This window comes from Carassius carassius, chromosome 24, assembly GCF_963082965.1.
Source record: "Carassius carassius chromosome 24, fCarCar2.1, whole genome shotgun sequence".
In the NCBI taxonomy this organism is placed as follows: Eukaryota; Metazoa; Chordata; class Actinopteri; order Cypriniformes; family Cyprinidae; genus Carassius; species Carassius carassius.
The window spans coordinates 17,064,962-17,081,772 of record NC_081778.1 but is presented as its reverse complement, the minus strand read 5'-3'; the positions used below and the strand labels follow the sequence as shown (position 1 = coordinate 17,081,772).

The following is a 16,811-nucleotide window of genomic DNA, read 5'->3' as shown; positions in this document are numbered from 1 at the left end:
GCCCCTTAAATGTTGTAGTATATCTTTATTGTTTTCACAAAATATCTAAACATTTATCTATCTTAAAATATTAGTTATTACGTGTTTACAAAGCTGTCATGTCCGACGTTTACATTTTTAAGAACATCTGATGTAGTTTATCGTTTTTTACATTTTATAACATATATTTCACCAAACCTTGAGGCCTGAAAAGTGGGCTTAGCATCAGTCCACATTTCAGCTGTTAGTCAGAAAATGCAAGTGAGCCGAGATTTCATTACTGAGATAATCTACATGATGTGAAACTAGCGCACAGTTACATTACAGTTTTGGGTTCTAGTCATTGTTGAATAGTCTTTGTTACTGTTCCACATGTTTAACACCGCATTACTCCATTGTGAAGACATGTACTGTATAAAAAGTTTTTCACCGTAGTAGTCCAACTCTGAAACCAGACCAAACTAAAATTAGCTTGAGCCTTAGTTGTAGCAGAATTAAAATGTTTTATTTTTATCTTTCCATGATTTGTGCGTATTGTTCTGAACCACGGTTTCATTTTTAACATCACAATTCCTATTGTATTGTCCTGTATGATTGTAAAGAGTTTTGTGTGTGTGTGTGTGTGTGAGTGTCTGTTTTTTTTGGGCAAACAGTACTGCTGTAAAGTTGGCGAGCTCTTTGTGTTCTCTGCTTTACTGTGTTTATATACATAAGTATTCTTTAAATTTGCTCGATTAAATTAAGTATTTAACACAGTTTTGGGTAATGCGTGTGTGAATATAGAATTTAATAGAACAAGGATCTTTAAAAATATTTTTTCTTGAAATATCCATGTAACACTCTGAATCGAGACTGCTTCTTTTACATATAACATTAACACATTAATAATAATAATAGTTCTCGGTCGATTTGTACATTATTAAATAAAAATTATATTAGTGGTCGTCACAAACTTAAGGTGTAAACAAAACTACCTTGCAACAGTGTGCTTTAGATTTGCTAGCAAGCTCATTTTAATGCTTTGTTCGCAAGGAAAACATACGTTGTTCAAGAGAAAATAATCTCGCTGAAAGTGCTAAAGCATCCAATGTTTTATGACTACTGAAGGTGTCACATCCTTGTTTGTTTCACACCTGTGGGCTCCTAACTACATTCCAAGTGTGATATTTAAAAAAGGTTTAGGGACATATAGTTAACCACAGAAGACTTTCTGCATGCTCCCGTTACAATGGCTGCCGCTGCTCCAAACAGTCCTGAAACATCTAGAAGAATGATGTGTGTAACACCACCAAGAAGTTCTGTTGAAATAAGAGAGGAGCTGACTTTTGCACCAAGTAAAAATCAAGGGAAGAGCATAAGAAAGGTTCTCAGTGAAGATGAAGATATTGTGAAACAAGATTTCACCGTGTCTTATGATCGTGTGGGGAGATTTGTGTTTGACAAAGAGTTGCAGATTGTGAAGCTCTAAGTTTTGGAACCTTACGAAGAATATACATCCGAATGCACCTACCTGCTTTTGACCGCCGTAGACTGGGCATACTTCTACAATCAAATTTGGAGAAACTTTAATATGGATGAAAACATCTGGTACATTTTCCAATGGGATGGTACAACGCCTGGTATGCGGTACCATGCGAGCAAGCCACCAGACTACATATCCATAACACCCTGTTGGAACAAAACGCTTCATGACCAGAATTATCTCATGCAGATAAATAAACGTCGGGAGGACTTTGAAACAAACTTTGACTCTGATGAGTCTGATCATGACTGACCTCTTCCTGAGGTCAACCCTTACGAATGCTGCAAAAAGAGACTATATTTTGAGCAATGTGACATACTCATGTTGAACACAATTTTTTCAATGATAAACAAGCTGTTTCAGTCCATTTAAATTTATTTTTAAACCGAATGATCAGTCAGATAATAGTGTATTCGGTATAGCAAACCTGAACAATGATGTTGTAATGTTTCTTTTTCAGTGTTTACTCACCCATCTATGTGTTCCTTGTTCTATGTTTAATAAATGGTTGTTGGATTAAGTTTTCCCAAGCCACAATACATTACCATTACTTGAAACAAATTGCAAGTGTCTTAACAAAAATCCTAATAAACCTCGTAATCTTTAATCAAAATATCTTCCAGTGAAAATGACAGAATTCTCTTTGGTGACAAGCTAGGTTTCGTTGGTCAAAACACATCCCTAATTAGACCCCTTCACCCTCCTCCACTTTTAGAGTGCAACACCCCCATCTCAGCAACCAACCAAGCAACATTTGAAACGTAGAAACAAGACCACCCATTTTTATTTTTTGTTCTAATGTACAGAAGATCCACCACTACTTCCTCGTGTCTATGACTAGTCTTCATCCCCTGTGAGCGGCTGACCTCATAAACTCTGCAGTTATCACAGGTTTTCCTAGATCTGCGAACAAGGGTTTTACAGCACGGTCGACGGAGCTACTGCAACATCTTGTCGATCAAAACATTATCTACGTGGACTGACAGAATCGGCTTCAACAATCAAATTTGTCTGAAACTGATGCGCTCTCTAATTTTTCAAATAATAAGGCTTCGACGGATCTGAACCATAAACCAGAAATTAAAACTGAAATTGCACAAGGCCTGGATCGTCGTGGATTAATACAGACAGTCCAGATTCTGGGAAATGGTGACAACATTCTATATTGATTAGGGTACAAAGTTTATCTCAATAAACTTAAATTAAATTCTAAAAAGGATGTCTGACGCTGCGCAAAAGCAGATGGAGTGCAACTGGAGTTCTGGCGCCGCTACGGAGGATCAGCTGAAGTGCGACTGCACCCCAGGGGGAAGCGTGTCATGTAACAGACTACATAGACACTAAGTTTAAACAGCATTACCGAAAACAAATGATCAAACTGATGCATGCGGTCATAGAGAATCCAAATCATGATTGTACCGGGGATACCAAGTGTGTAAAAAATCTTAAGAATGAAATGAATGTTGTAAGAAGCCTGAAAAATAACCCATGGCCTGATTTGACTAGTATGTTTATTACCAGTAAAGAATCAGTCTGTGTAACGACTAGAAAAATTCTGGATGTGATGTCTGAATGTGACGATGAGATGGACATTAACGAGGTTCTCTGTCTGTGTACATGTGTAACAGATTTATGTACATTGTTGGTTTCAAAAAATTATGGTTCCATGACATGTGAGATTGTTCAAACGTACGTCAACTACATACTAGAACAAAACATGCTGGCTTGTAGAGATTTTCTTTTCTGGCTAGACCACCTGTAATGTCATTACTACTGTTTGTTAGTAATGTCAATTTGACCATTTTCTTCACTACTTCAATGTATGAATGTATATTCAAAAATGTATTGTTGAAATAAAATGTTGAATCACATTTTAATCTTTTGTGGTTTATGAAACAATGGGTCTGAGCTCATTATTAATGTGTTAATGTTATATGTAAAAGAAGCAGTCTCGATTCAGAGTGTTACATGGATATTTCAAGAAAAAATATTTTTAAAGATCCTTGTTCTATTAAATTCTATATTCACACACGCATTACCCAAAACTGTGTTAAATACTTAATTTAATCGAGCAAATTTAAAGAATACTTATGTATATAAACATAGTAAAGCAGAGAACACAAAGAGCTCGCCAACTTTACAGCAGTACTGTTTGCCCAAAAAAAACAGACACTCACACACACACACACAAAACTCTTTACAATCATACAGGACAATACAATAGGAATTGTGATGTTAAAAATGAAACCGTGGTTCAGAACAATACGCACAAATCATGGAAAGATAAAAAATAAAACATTTTAATTCTGCTACAACTAAGGCTCAAGCTAATTTTAGTTTGGTCTGGTTTCAGAGTTGGACTACTACGGTGAAAAACTTTTTATACAGTACATGTCTTCACAATGGAGTAATGCGGTGTTAAACATGTGGAACAGTAACAAAGACTATTCAACAATGACTAGAACCCAAAACTGTAATGTAACTGTGCGCTAGTTTCACATCATGTAGATTATCTCAGTAATGAAATCTCGGCTCACTTGCATTTTCTGACTAACAGCTGAAATGTGGACTGATGCTAAGCCCACTTTTCAGGCCTCAAGGTTTGGTGAAATATATGTTATAAAATGTAAAAAACGATAAACTACATCAGATGTTCTTAAAAATGTAAACGTCGGACATGACAGCTTTGTAAACACGTAATAACTAATATTTTAAGATAGATAAATGTTTAGATATTTTGTGAAAACAATAAAGATATACTACAACATTTAAGGGGCCCATGCTGTCGAAGAATGTAATTTCACACTGTGTTGTTTTAAAAGTAAAAGTAGATCAAATAATAAAGACAGTCATTACAACACGCAGTTCCAGTCGTATGTGTTTCCCGAATCAAACCTTTTGGTCTGATGAATACCTAAAACATCTAAAACATGTGTTGGTGCAGACCATCTAAAATGGACTAAAACATGCCCCTTTCAATGAATTCTTTCTACATGTCATCTCTGGTTTATTTGCCAGTGTGATGTTTAGAGACACAGACAAATGAAATAGTTCCTGTGGCATCCTTGACTTTTAATGTCTAACTTTAAGTGTAATAGATGTGTTTGTATTAAGTTTAAGTTTTGTATTAACTGTCGGAACAGAAAATGGCAGGACTCATTTTCAAGTAGAGGTAGTGGCTATTTTGTGTCTTTGTGACACAGTTAGACCAGAAAAAGCTCTAAAGTGCATCACAATCCCAGTTTAAACACTCTCTTGACAATCATTTAATCATCTTGTACTCTATTTTGTTCATGTTTTTGCCTGTTTGACCAAACTCTGAGAATAGTCTTTACCTAAAAAACAATGAAAAAGATACACGGCTGGTGGGCCAGAATAGAATCAGAATAGAATTTAGAATCAGCTGCAGGGCGGAATTTGCGCTGAACGCGGAGACTTCCGCCACTTAATATGTTCGTGTGGAAACACGAAAATGTACCTATGTTCCACACACAAAATATTGCATTCGGTCATTCGGTGCACACGTGCACCGTACCGAAAGCCCTGTACCGAAACGGTCCGGTATGAATACATGTACCGTTACACCCCTAATATATATATATATAAACTATATATATATATATATATATATATATATATTTAAACTCACTACATTGGTTTAACTAATATTTGTAACTGATTATCAGTTCTCACAGGGGTAGCTGGCAATCCTTGGTTTAGCATGCGACAGGGCAGTCAGCAAAGAGGATTTGCCTGCATTGGGAAACCTGTCAAAAAAAAAAAAACTTTTGGTGTGTATGAAATACATATTAACAGAAAGAAAAAACAATGAAATGAGAGGGGTCACAATTATGACACTGAGCAACTTTACTGTTGCAAAACAATAATATTAAAAGTTTTTATGTAACAAATATAGTTGGTTCATTATGAGTAGTATTATCATATCCTTAGTCTCAAATCCGAATGATTTATGACCCTGATTTATGGCCTGATTTATGTACGTACAGTCAGCGTAGACTGACAGGTAGTCTGAAGTGTACATGGTCAGTTTGGATTGATTTATGACTATATGACCTGTCAGTCAAAGCGGTTGCCATGTCACTGAGTCCTGTCACCCTTGATTGACATGACAGAGGTGTGTGTAAATCAAAAGTTCAAACATGTCTCAGATTTGACTTGTGTTGCGTTTATTACTGGATATATGATGGTTTGTATCTGTAACCGGGTTTCTGTGGAGTTCCTTCCTGACCTGTTACCCACTTCAGGAGGTGTTTGGGTTCTTCCTGGAAAATAAAAATGGCTGAGTAAAAGTGAGTGTATTGACGCCTTGACAGGATCAATGTTTGTTTGATCTATATGGTATATGTTGATACCTAGACACCTACAGGCCACATGCTCCCCGTCTACATCCACCTCTGAAAAGGAGGAGGATGTCTGGAGTCTTTCCAGGTGAGAATTTTATTTTTATTTTAGGAAATGCAACAGGAAAAAAGAAAGTACCGATTTAACATCTTAGAAACATCAAAACCTAGGACACTAGGTTTTATGACTTCTATGACAAGTCAAAGAGAGAGAGAGTGAGAGAGAGAGACAATTATTTAAATCAGCAACTAACCAAGCCAATGAAGAGATAAATAATTTAATGTTATCTGAAATTAATAAAATCAAACAGGCATTCATTAATGTTAAGAAAATACTAACCATAATATGTGATGTATAAAAGGAGTTGAAATCTCACGTTAATTTTAAAACCAACTCTAAACACACACACACAGACACACACACACACACACACATTGGGTTTCCATGTTCTATGGGACACCCCGTAGACGTAATGGTTTTTTATACTGTACAAATTGTATTTTGCATCACCGTACACCAACCTTACACTTAAACCTACCCCTTACAGAAAATTTTGTTCATTTTAAGATTTTCAAAAACACTTCATTCTGTATGATTTATAAACTTGTTTCCTCACGGGGACAAAAACAATCCCAAAGGATTTTGGATATTGCCATCATTGTTCCCCACACACTGTAAAACTGAGTAAATTAAATTTTAATTATGAGCAAAATCGTATTTGTTGTTTTTACTTTGTGTTATGTAAGAAATGTTTTCGTTTAATAATCTAACCTGTAGTACGTGTACTGTAAATGAACAAATATACATTTAGCTTAAACTCAGTAAAATAATTACACCTACCATTTTAAACATGTTTAAAAGATTACACATTGTGTGTCACTAAAGCAAGGCACACTGTCTATTGTCTTAATTATTTTTTAAACAACCTGATGACCAGCATTGTTTCTTTAGATCATTTATGCACACAAGTGCTTTTTTCACACGAGTAGAAAACTCTTTGGATGTGTTTGACAGAAACATAATTTCTACATCAGAAAACTTTTCTTAAACGCATGACTGAACTTTTCTCATTCGACAGAAATACTATTTTCAAATTATTTACCCAGGCCTATAACACCTTGTGTAAATGATCTTACCTAGAACAGAAAACATATACGTTGACTATTTGACTATTTTGTAGGCATCATGTAATGTTAAATGGTTTACTAAAAAAATTTAAGCACCAGCAGCTGTGATTTTCAAAATGAAAGAAATGTACAAGCTAAGGATGTTCCAACTATCATCATTTCCTTTTGACCCTGATAAACCGGTAATGAATTTTCTATGCAAGTGACAAGACAGTTCTCATACTATTTGTGTAAATAGCTGTGCTAAAACATTTATGACTATTTTTGCATGCCAATAGATTATGTCAAGGGTGTTTCACATCTAAGAATCACAATGTTTTGTGAAATTTAACCATATCAAGATTTTGGACGACCGTTCACAATTTGTTTGTTGGACTGTACGTTTTTAGGTGATCTTTGTGCGGTGTCATCATAATAGGAATAAATGAAAATTACGAAATTAAGTTACAGTTTTTCTCTTTGAGATATTTCTTTTAGTGCAACTTTGCGTCCGTCCAAAAAGTGTGATCACATGAAGCATCAGCACAAAAATGAAGTCTAGCTGTTTTACACTTAAAACTATTACAACCTAAACAAATCAAACGGTTTCACTGAAAGCTGCACACTCGTTTATGTTTGGGCGTGTTAAGGTTTCCACACTCTTGTGTATATAAATTTTATCCATAACCTTTTGCGTATTCGAGCGACCAAATCACTAAGAAAGAGATTATAGCAGGAAAACAAATGTTTACAATGCATATAGAATTCAGAATACAATTGTAAAAAAAATTTAAATGTTGATTTGTAAATGATATTTTTGTTAATCCACTAGATTAAGTCATCTTGTTCAGATAGCAGATGACACAATTCACGTTTTGTTTGTTTGGCTGTTTTTGTTTTAAGACTCCTGTAAGTTCATGCTAATCCTTGCATGGGAAAGAGAGCAAGGTGAGCACATCCCATTCATTTAAGAAAAAAATTATTTTGACAAAACACAACACAACAACATTAAAGAATGTTATCAGTTCCTATGGCCATCTTCTTTGATTCAAATAAAGCAACATCTCTGGTGTACGTAAGCATCTACAATGTGTGTATGTGCTAAACATCTTTGTTTCTCCACTTCTTCAGATTTGTTAGATGGGCTACTCTTGTAATACAAACACATTTGAGAACCACGATGTTCTCGCTTTTGTAATGGTTATAGAAAAATTCAAACATAACTTTTGCATATGGATTATCTGTGAGCAAAACTGACAAAAAAAAAATCACTGAATTATGAAATGCAAAAGTGTGTACGGCATTTGGCAAAACAGGATTTTAGCTTTAATGAGCCCATAAGACAAAAATTGTCAATGTGTGACTTGTAAATATATATAATTTTATTTTATTTATTTATTTTTACCAGAGATAGTTGACTGATCTGTTTACATGTTGTGTTTTCTCTGACTGTGGTCAAACATACAGTGCCTGTTCATAGGAATTTTTACAGCATAACTACAGCATAAAGATATTGCCCCTACATCTAGAGCTCTTGTTCATATAGCTGATGACCATGTTCACGTTTTTATTTGTCGTACTCGTTTGTTTCGAAATTTCCGCTTGACATTAAAGAGTAGGCCTATGTGTACACGGTCAGAAGCATTAGCATCTACCGTGTGCGGAGATTTTTCTGCTCTGTCCACTTTTGGTGGATTTGCTAGAGACTATGTCACCTTGTTGTAATGTGATTACGTTTAAGATCCATAAGATTGCACTAAACGCCCTTGAATAGGTTATAGACATATTCTTTTATACAGGAAATATGTTTCCACAACAGAAATATGTATCAGAATAACAAATACCTAATAGTGAAATCCTCACTTCTAAACTATTGTGAAAACTTTTAATGTTGATCTGGCCCACCAGCCGTGTATCTTTTTCATTGTTTTTTAGGTAAAGACTATTCTCAGAGTTTGGTCAAACAGGCAAAAACATGAACAAAATAGAGTACAAGATGATTAAATGATTGTCAAGAGAGTGTTTAAACTGGGATTGTGATGCACTTTAGAGCTTTTTCTGGTCTAACTGTGTCACAAAGACACAAAATAGCCACTACCTCTACTTGAAAATGAGTCCTGCCATTTTCTGTTCCGACAGTTAATACAAAACTTAAACTTAATACAAACACATCTATTACACTTAAAGTTAGACATTAAAAGTCAAGGATGCCACAGGAACTATTTCATTTGTCTGTGTCTCTAAACATCACACTGGCAAATAAACCAGAGATGACATGTAGAAAGAATTCATTGAAAGGGGCATGTTTTAGTCCATTTTAGATGGTCTGCACCAACACATGTTTTAGATGTTTTAGGTATTCATCAGACCAAAAGGTTTGATTCGGGAAACACATACGACTGGAACTGCGTGTTGTAATGACTGTCTTTATTATTTGATCTACTTTTACTTTTAAAACAACACAGTGTGAAATTACATTCTTCGACAGCATGGGCCCCTTAAATGTTGTAGTATATCTTTATTGTTTTCACAAAATATCTAAACATTTATCTATCTTAAAATATTAGTTATTACGTGTTTACAAAGCTGTCATGTCCGACGTTTACATTTTTAAGAACATCTGATGTAGTTTATCGTTTTTTACATTTTATAACATATATTTCACCAAACCTTGAGGCCTGAAAAGTGGGCTTAGCATCAGTCCACATTTCAGCTGTTAGTCAGAAAATGCAAGTGAGCCGAGATTTCATTACTGAGATAATCTACATGATGTGAAACTAGCGCACAGTTACATTACAGTTTTGGGTTCTAGTCATTGTTGAATAGTCTTTGTTACTGTTCCACATGTTTAACACCGCATTACTCCATTGTGAAGACATGTACTGTATAAAAAGTTTTTCACCGTAGTAGTCCAACTCTGAAACCAGACCAAACTAAAATTAGCTTGAGCCTTAGTTGTAGCAGAATTAAAATGTTTTATTTTTTATCTTTCCATGATTTGTGCGTATTGTTCTGAACCACGGTTTCATTTTTAACATCACAATTCCTATTGTATTGTCCTGTATGATTGTAAAGAGTTTTGTGTGTGTGTGTGTGAGTGTCTGTTTTTTTGGGCAAACAGTACTGCTGTAAAGTTGGCGAGCTCTTTGTGTTCTCTGCTTTACTGTGTTTATATACATAAGTATTCTTTAAATTTGCTCGATTAAATTAAGTATTTAACACAGTTTTGGGTAATGCGTGTGTGAATATAGAATTTAATAGAACAAGGATCTTTAAAAATATTTTTTCTTGAAATATCCATGTAACACTCTGAATCGAGACTGCTTCTTTTACATATAACATTAACACATTAATAATAATAGTTCTCGGTCGATTTGTACATTATTAAATAAAAATTATATTAGTGGTCGTCACAAACTTAAGGTGTAAACAAAACTACCTTGCAACAGTGTGCTTTAGATTTGCTAGCAAGCTCATTTTAATGCTTTGTTCGCAAGGAAAACATACGTTGTTCAAGAGAAAATAATCTCGCTGAAAGTGCTAAAGCATCCAATGTTTTATGACTACTGAAGGTGTCACATCCTTGTTTGTTTCACACCTGTGGGCTCCTAACTACATTCCAAGTGTGATATTTAAAAAAGGTTTAGGGACATATAGTTAACCACAGAAGACTTTCTGCATGCTCCCGTTACAATGGCTGCCGCTGCTCCAAACAGTCCTGAAACATCTAGAAGAATGATGTGTGTAACACCACCAAGAAGTTCTGTTGAAATAAGAGAGGAGCTGACTTTTGCACCAAGTAAAAATCAAGGGAAGAGCATAAGAAAGGTTCTCAGTGAAGATGAAGATATTGTGAAACAAGATTTCACCGTGTCTTATGATCGTGTGGGGAGATTTGTGTTTGACAAAGAGTTGCAGATTGTGAAGCTCTAAGTTTTGGAACCTTACGAAGAATATACATCCGAATGCACCTACCTGCTTTTGACTGCCGTAGACTGGGCATACTTCTACAATCAAATTTGGAGAAACTTTAATATGGATGAAAACATCTGGTACATTTTCCAATGGGATGGTACAACGCCTGGTATGCGGTACCATGCGAGCAAGCCACCAGACTACATATCCATAACACCCTGTTGGAACAAAACGCTTCATGACCAGAATTATCTCATGCAGATAAATAAACGTCGGGAGGACTTTGAAACAAACTTTGACTCTGATGAGTCTGATCATGACTGACCTCTTCCTGAGGTCAACCCTTACGAATGCTGCAAAAAGAGACTATATTTTGAGCAATGTGACATACTCATGTTGAACACAATTTTTTCAATGATAAACAAGCTGTTTCAGTCCATTTAAATTTATTTTTAAACCGAATGATCAGTCAGATAATAGTGTATTCGGTATAGCAAACCTGAACAATGATGTTGTAATGTTTCTTTTTCAGTGTTTACTCACCCATCTATGTGTTCCTTGTTCTATGTTTAATAAATGGTTGTTGGATTAAGTTTTCCCAAGCCACAATACATTACCATTACTTGAAACAAATTGCAAGTGTCTTAACAAAAATCCTAATAAACCTCGTAATCTTTAATCAAAATATCTTCCAGTGAAAATGACAGAATTCTCTTTGGTGACAAGCTAGGTTTCGTTGGTCAAAACACATCCCTAATTAGACCCCTTCACCCTCCTCCACTTTTAGAGTGCAACACCCCCATCTCAGCAACCAACCAAGCAACATTTGAAACGTAGAAACAAGACCACCCATTTTTATTTTTTGTTCTAATGTACAGAAGATCCACCACTACTTCCTCGTGTCTATGACTAGTCTTCATCCCCTGTGAGCGGCTGACCTCATAAACTCTGCAGTTATCACAGGTTTTCCTAGATCTGCGAACAAGGGTTTTACAGCACGGTCGACGGAGCTACTGCAACATCTTGTCGATCAAAACATTATCTACGTGGACTGACAGAATCGGCTTCAACAGTCAAATTTGTCTGAAACTGATGCGCTCTCTAATTTTTCAAATAATAAGGCTTCGACGGATCTGAACCATAAACCAGAAATTAAAACTGAAATTGCACAAGGCCTGGATCGTCGTGGATTAATACAGACAGTCCAGATTCTGGGAAATGGTGACAACATTCTATATTGATTAGGGTACAAAGTTTATCTCAATAAACTTAAATTAAATTCTGAAAAGGATGTCTGACGCTGCGCAAAAGCAGATGGAGTGCAACTGGAGTTCTGGCGCCGCTACGGAGGATCAGCTGAAGTGCGACTGCACCCCAGGGGGAAGCGTGTCATGTAACAGACTACATAGACACTAAGTTTAAACAGCATTACCGAAAACAAATGATCAAACTGATGCATGCGGTCATAGAGAATCCAAATCATGATTGTACCGGGGATACCAAGTGTGTAAAAAATCTTAAGAATGAAATGAATGTTGTAAGAAGCCTGAAAAATAACCCATGGCCTGATTTGACTAGTATGTTTATTACCAGTAAAGAATCAGTCTGTGTAACGACTAGAAAAATTCTGGATGTGATGTCTGAATGTGACGATGAGATGGACATTAACGAGGTTCTCTGTCTGTGTACATGTGTAACAGATTTATGTACATTGTTGGTTTCAAAAAATTATGGTTCCATGACATGTGAGATTGTTCAAACGTACGTCAACTACATACTAGAACAAAACATGCTGGCTTGTAGAGATTTTCTTTTCTGGCTAGACCACCTGTAATGTCATTACTACTGTTTGTTAGTAATGTCAATTTGACCATTTTCTTCACTACTTCAATGTATGAATGTATATTCAAAAATGTATTGTTGAAATAAAATGTTGAATCACATTTTAATCTTTTGTGGTTTATGAAACAATGGGTCTGAGCTCATTATTAATGTGTTAATGTTATATGTAAAAGAAGCAGTCTCGATTCAGAGTGTTACATGGATATTTCAAGAAAAAATATTTTTAAAGATCCTTGTTCTATTAAATTCTATATTCACACACGCATTACCCAAAACTGTGTTAAATACTTAATTTAATCGAGCAAATTTAAAGAATACTTATGTATATAAACACAGTAAAGCAGAGAACACAAAGAGCTCGCCAACTTTACAGCAGTACTGTTTGCCCAAAAAAAACAGACACTCACACACACACACACAAAACTCTTTACAATCATACAGGACAATACAATAGGAATTGTGATGTTAAAAATGAAACCGTGGTTCAGAACAATACGCACAAATCATGGAAAGATAAAAAATAAAACATTTTAATTCTGCTACAACTAAGGCTCAAGCTAATTTTAGTTTGGTCTGGTTTCAGAGTTGGACTACTACGGTGAAAAACTTTTTATACAGTACATGTCTTCACAATGGAGTAATGCGGTGTTAAACATGTGGAACAGTAACAAAGACTATTCAACAATGACTAGAACCCAAAACTGTAATGTAACTGTGCGCTAGTTTCACATCATGTAGATTATCTCAGTAATGAAATCTCGGCTCACTTGCATTTTCTGACTAACAGCTGAAATGTGGACTGATGCTAAGCCCACTTTTCAGGCCTCAAGGTTTGGTGAAATATATGTTATAAAATGTAAAAAACGATAAACTACATCAGATGTTCTTAAAAATGTAAACGTCGGACATGACAGCTTTGTAAACACGTAATAACTAATATTTTAAGATAGATAAATGTTTAGATATTTTGTGAAAACAATAAAGATATACTACAACATTTAAGGGGCCCATGCTGTCGAAGAATGTAATTTCACACTGTGTTGTTTTAAAAGTAAAAGTAGATCAAATAATAAAGACAGTCATTACAACACGCAGTTCCAGTCGTATGTGTTTCCCGAATCAAACCTTTTGGTCTGATGAATACCTAAAACATCTAAAACATGTGTTGGTGCAGACCATCTAAAATGGACTAAAACATGCCCCTTTCAATGAATTCTTTCTACATGTCATCTCTGGTTTATTTGCCAGTGTGATGTTTAGAGACACAGACAAATGAAATAGTTCCTGTGGCATCCTTGACTTTTAATGTCTAACTTTAAGTGTAATAGATGTGTTTGTATTAAGTTTAAGTTTTGTATTAACTGTCGGAACAGAAAATGGCAGGACTCATTTTCAAGTAGAGGTAGTGGCTATTTTGTGTCTTTGTGACACAGTTAGACCAGAAAAAGCTCTAAAGTGCATCACAATCCCAGTTTAAACACTCTCTTGACAATCATTTAATCATCTTGTACTCTATTTTGTTCATGTTTTTGCCTGTTTGACCAAACTCTGAGAATAGTCTTTACCTAAAAAACAATGAAAAAGATACACGGCTGGTGGGCCAGATCAACATTAAAAGTTTTCACAATAGTTTAGAAGTGAGGATTTCACTATTAGGTATTTGTTATTCTGATACATATTTCTGTTGTGGAAACATATTTCCTGTATAAAAGAATATGTCTATAACCTATTCAAGGGCGTTTAGTGCAATCTTATGGATCTTAAACGTAATCACATTACAACAAGGTGACATAGTCTCTAGCAAATCCACCAAAAGTGGACAGAGCAGAAAAATCTCCGCACACGGTAGATGCTAATGCTTCTGACCGTGTACACATAGGCCTACTCTTTAATGTCAAGCGGAAATTTCGAAACAAACGAGTACGACAAATAAAAACGTGAACATGGTCATCAGCTATATGAACAAGAGCTCTAGATGTAGGGGCAATATCTTTATGCTGTAGTTATGCTGTAAAAATTCCTATGAACAGGCACTGTATGTTTGACCACAGTCAGAGAAAACACAACATGTAAACAGATCAGTCAACTATCTCTGGTAAAAATAAATAAATAAAATAAAATTATATATATTTACAAGTCACACATTGACAATTTTTGTCTTATGGGCTCATTAAAGCTAAAATCCTGTTTTGCCAAATGCCGTACACACTTTTGCATTTCATAATTCAGTGATTTTTTTTTTGTCAGTTTTGCTCACAGATAATCCATATGCAAAAGTTATGTTTGAATTTTTCTATAACCATTACAAAAGCGAGAACATCGTGGTTCTCAAATGTGTTTGTATTACAAGAGTAGCCCATCTAACAAATCTGAAGAAGTGGAGAAACAAAGATGTTTAGCACATACACACATTGTAGATGCTTACGTACACCAGAGATGTTGCTTTATTTGAATCAAAGAAGATGGCCATAGGAACTGATAACATTCTTTAATGTTGTTGTGTTGTGTTTTGTCAAAATAATTTTTTTCTTAAATGAATGGGATGTGCTCACCTTGCTCTCTTTCCCATGCAAGGATTAGCATGAACTTACAGGAGTCTTAAAACAAAAACAGCCAAACAAACAAAACGTGAATTGTGTCATCTGCTATCTGAACAAGATGACTTAATCTAGTGGATTAACAAAAATATCATTTACAAATCAACATTTAAATTTTTTTTACAATTGTATTCTGAATTCTATATGCATTGTAAACATTTGTTTTCCTGCTATAATCTCTTTCTTAGTGATTTGGTCGCTCGAATACGCAAAAGGTTATGGATAAAATTTATATACACAAGAGTGTGGAAACCTTAACACGCCCAAACATAAACGAGTGTGCAGCTTTCAGTGAAACCGTTTGATTTGTTTAGGTTGTAATAGTTTTAAGTGTAAAACAGCTAGACTTCATTTTTGTGCTGATGCTTCATGTGATCACACTTTTTGGACGGACGCAAAGTTGCACTAAAAGAAATATCTCAAAGAGAAAAACTGTAACTTAATTTCGTAATTTTCATTTATTCCTATTATGATGACACCGCACAAAGATCACCTAAAAACGTACAGTCCAACAAACAAATTGTGAACGGTCGTCCAAAATCTTGATATGGTTAAATTTCACAAAACATTGTGATTCTTAGATGTGAAACACCCTTGACATAATCTATTGGCATGCAAAAATAGTCATAAATGTTTTAGCACAGCTATTTACACAAATAGTATGAGAACTGTCTTGTCACTTGCATAGAAAATTCATTACCGGTTTATCAGGGTCAAAAGGAAATGATGATAGTTGGAACATCCTTAGCTTGTACATTTCTTTCATTTTGAAAATCACAGCTGCTGGTGCTTAAATTTTTTTAGTAAACCATTTAACATTACATGATGCCTACAAAATAGTCAAATAGTCAACGTATATGTTTTCTGTTCTAGGTAAGATCATTTACACAAGGTGTTATAGGCCTGGGTAAATAATTTGAAAATAGTATTTCTGTCGAATGAGAAAAGTTCAGTCATGCGTTTAAGAAAAGTTTTCTGATGTAGAAATTATGTTTCTGTCAAACACATCCAAAGAGTTTTCTACTCGTGTGAAAAAAGCACTTGTGTGCATAAATGATCTAAAGAAACAATGCTGGTCATCAGGTTGTTTAAAAAATAATTAAGACAATAGACAGTGTGCCTTGCTTTAGTGACACACAATGTGTAATCTTTTAAACATGTTTAAAATGGTAGGTGTAATTATTTTACTGAGTTTAAGCTAAATGTATATTTGTTCATTTACAGTACACGTACTACAGGTTAGATTATTAAACGAAAACATTTCTTACATAACACAAAGTAAAAACAACAAATACGATTTTGCTCATAATTAAAATTTAATTTACTCAGTTTTACAGTGTGTGGGGAACAATGATGGCAATATCCAAAATCCTTTGGGATTGTTTTTGTCCCCGTGAGGAAACAAGTTTATAAATCATACAGAATGAAGTGTTTTTGAAAATCTTAAAATGAACAAAATTTTCTGTAAGGGGTAGGTTTAAGTGTAAG

General features: G+C 34.9%; 1 protein-coding gene across 1 annotated transcript in view; it reads right to left on the bottom strand.

Moving 5' to 3' along the window:
- The window catches only part of LOC132102998 (GTP-binding protein 10-like), a 32,201-nt gene that overhangs the window by 12,012 nt on the left and 3,378 nt on the right, over positions 1-16,811 (bottom strand). The window contains exon 5 of the mRNA XM_059507779.1: positions 5,195-5,268. Coding sequence (XP_059363762.1) covers positions 5,195-5,268 — 74 coding nt within the window. The remainder of the gene's footprint in view (positions 1-5,194; positions 5,269-16,811) is intronic.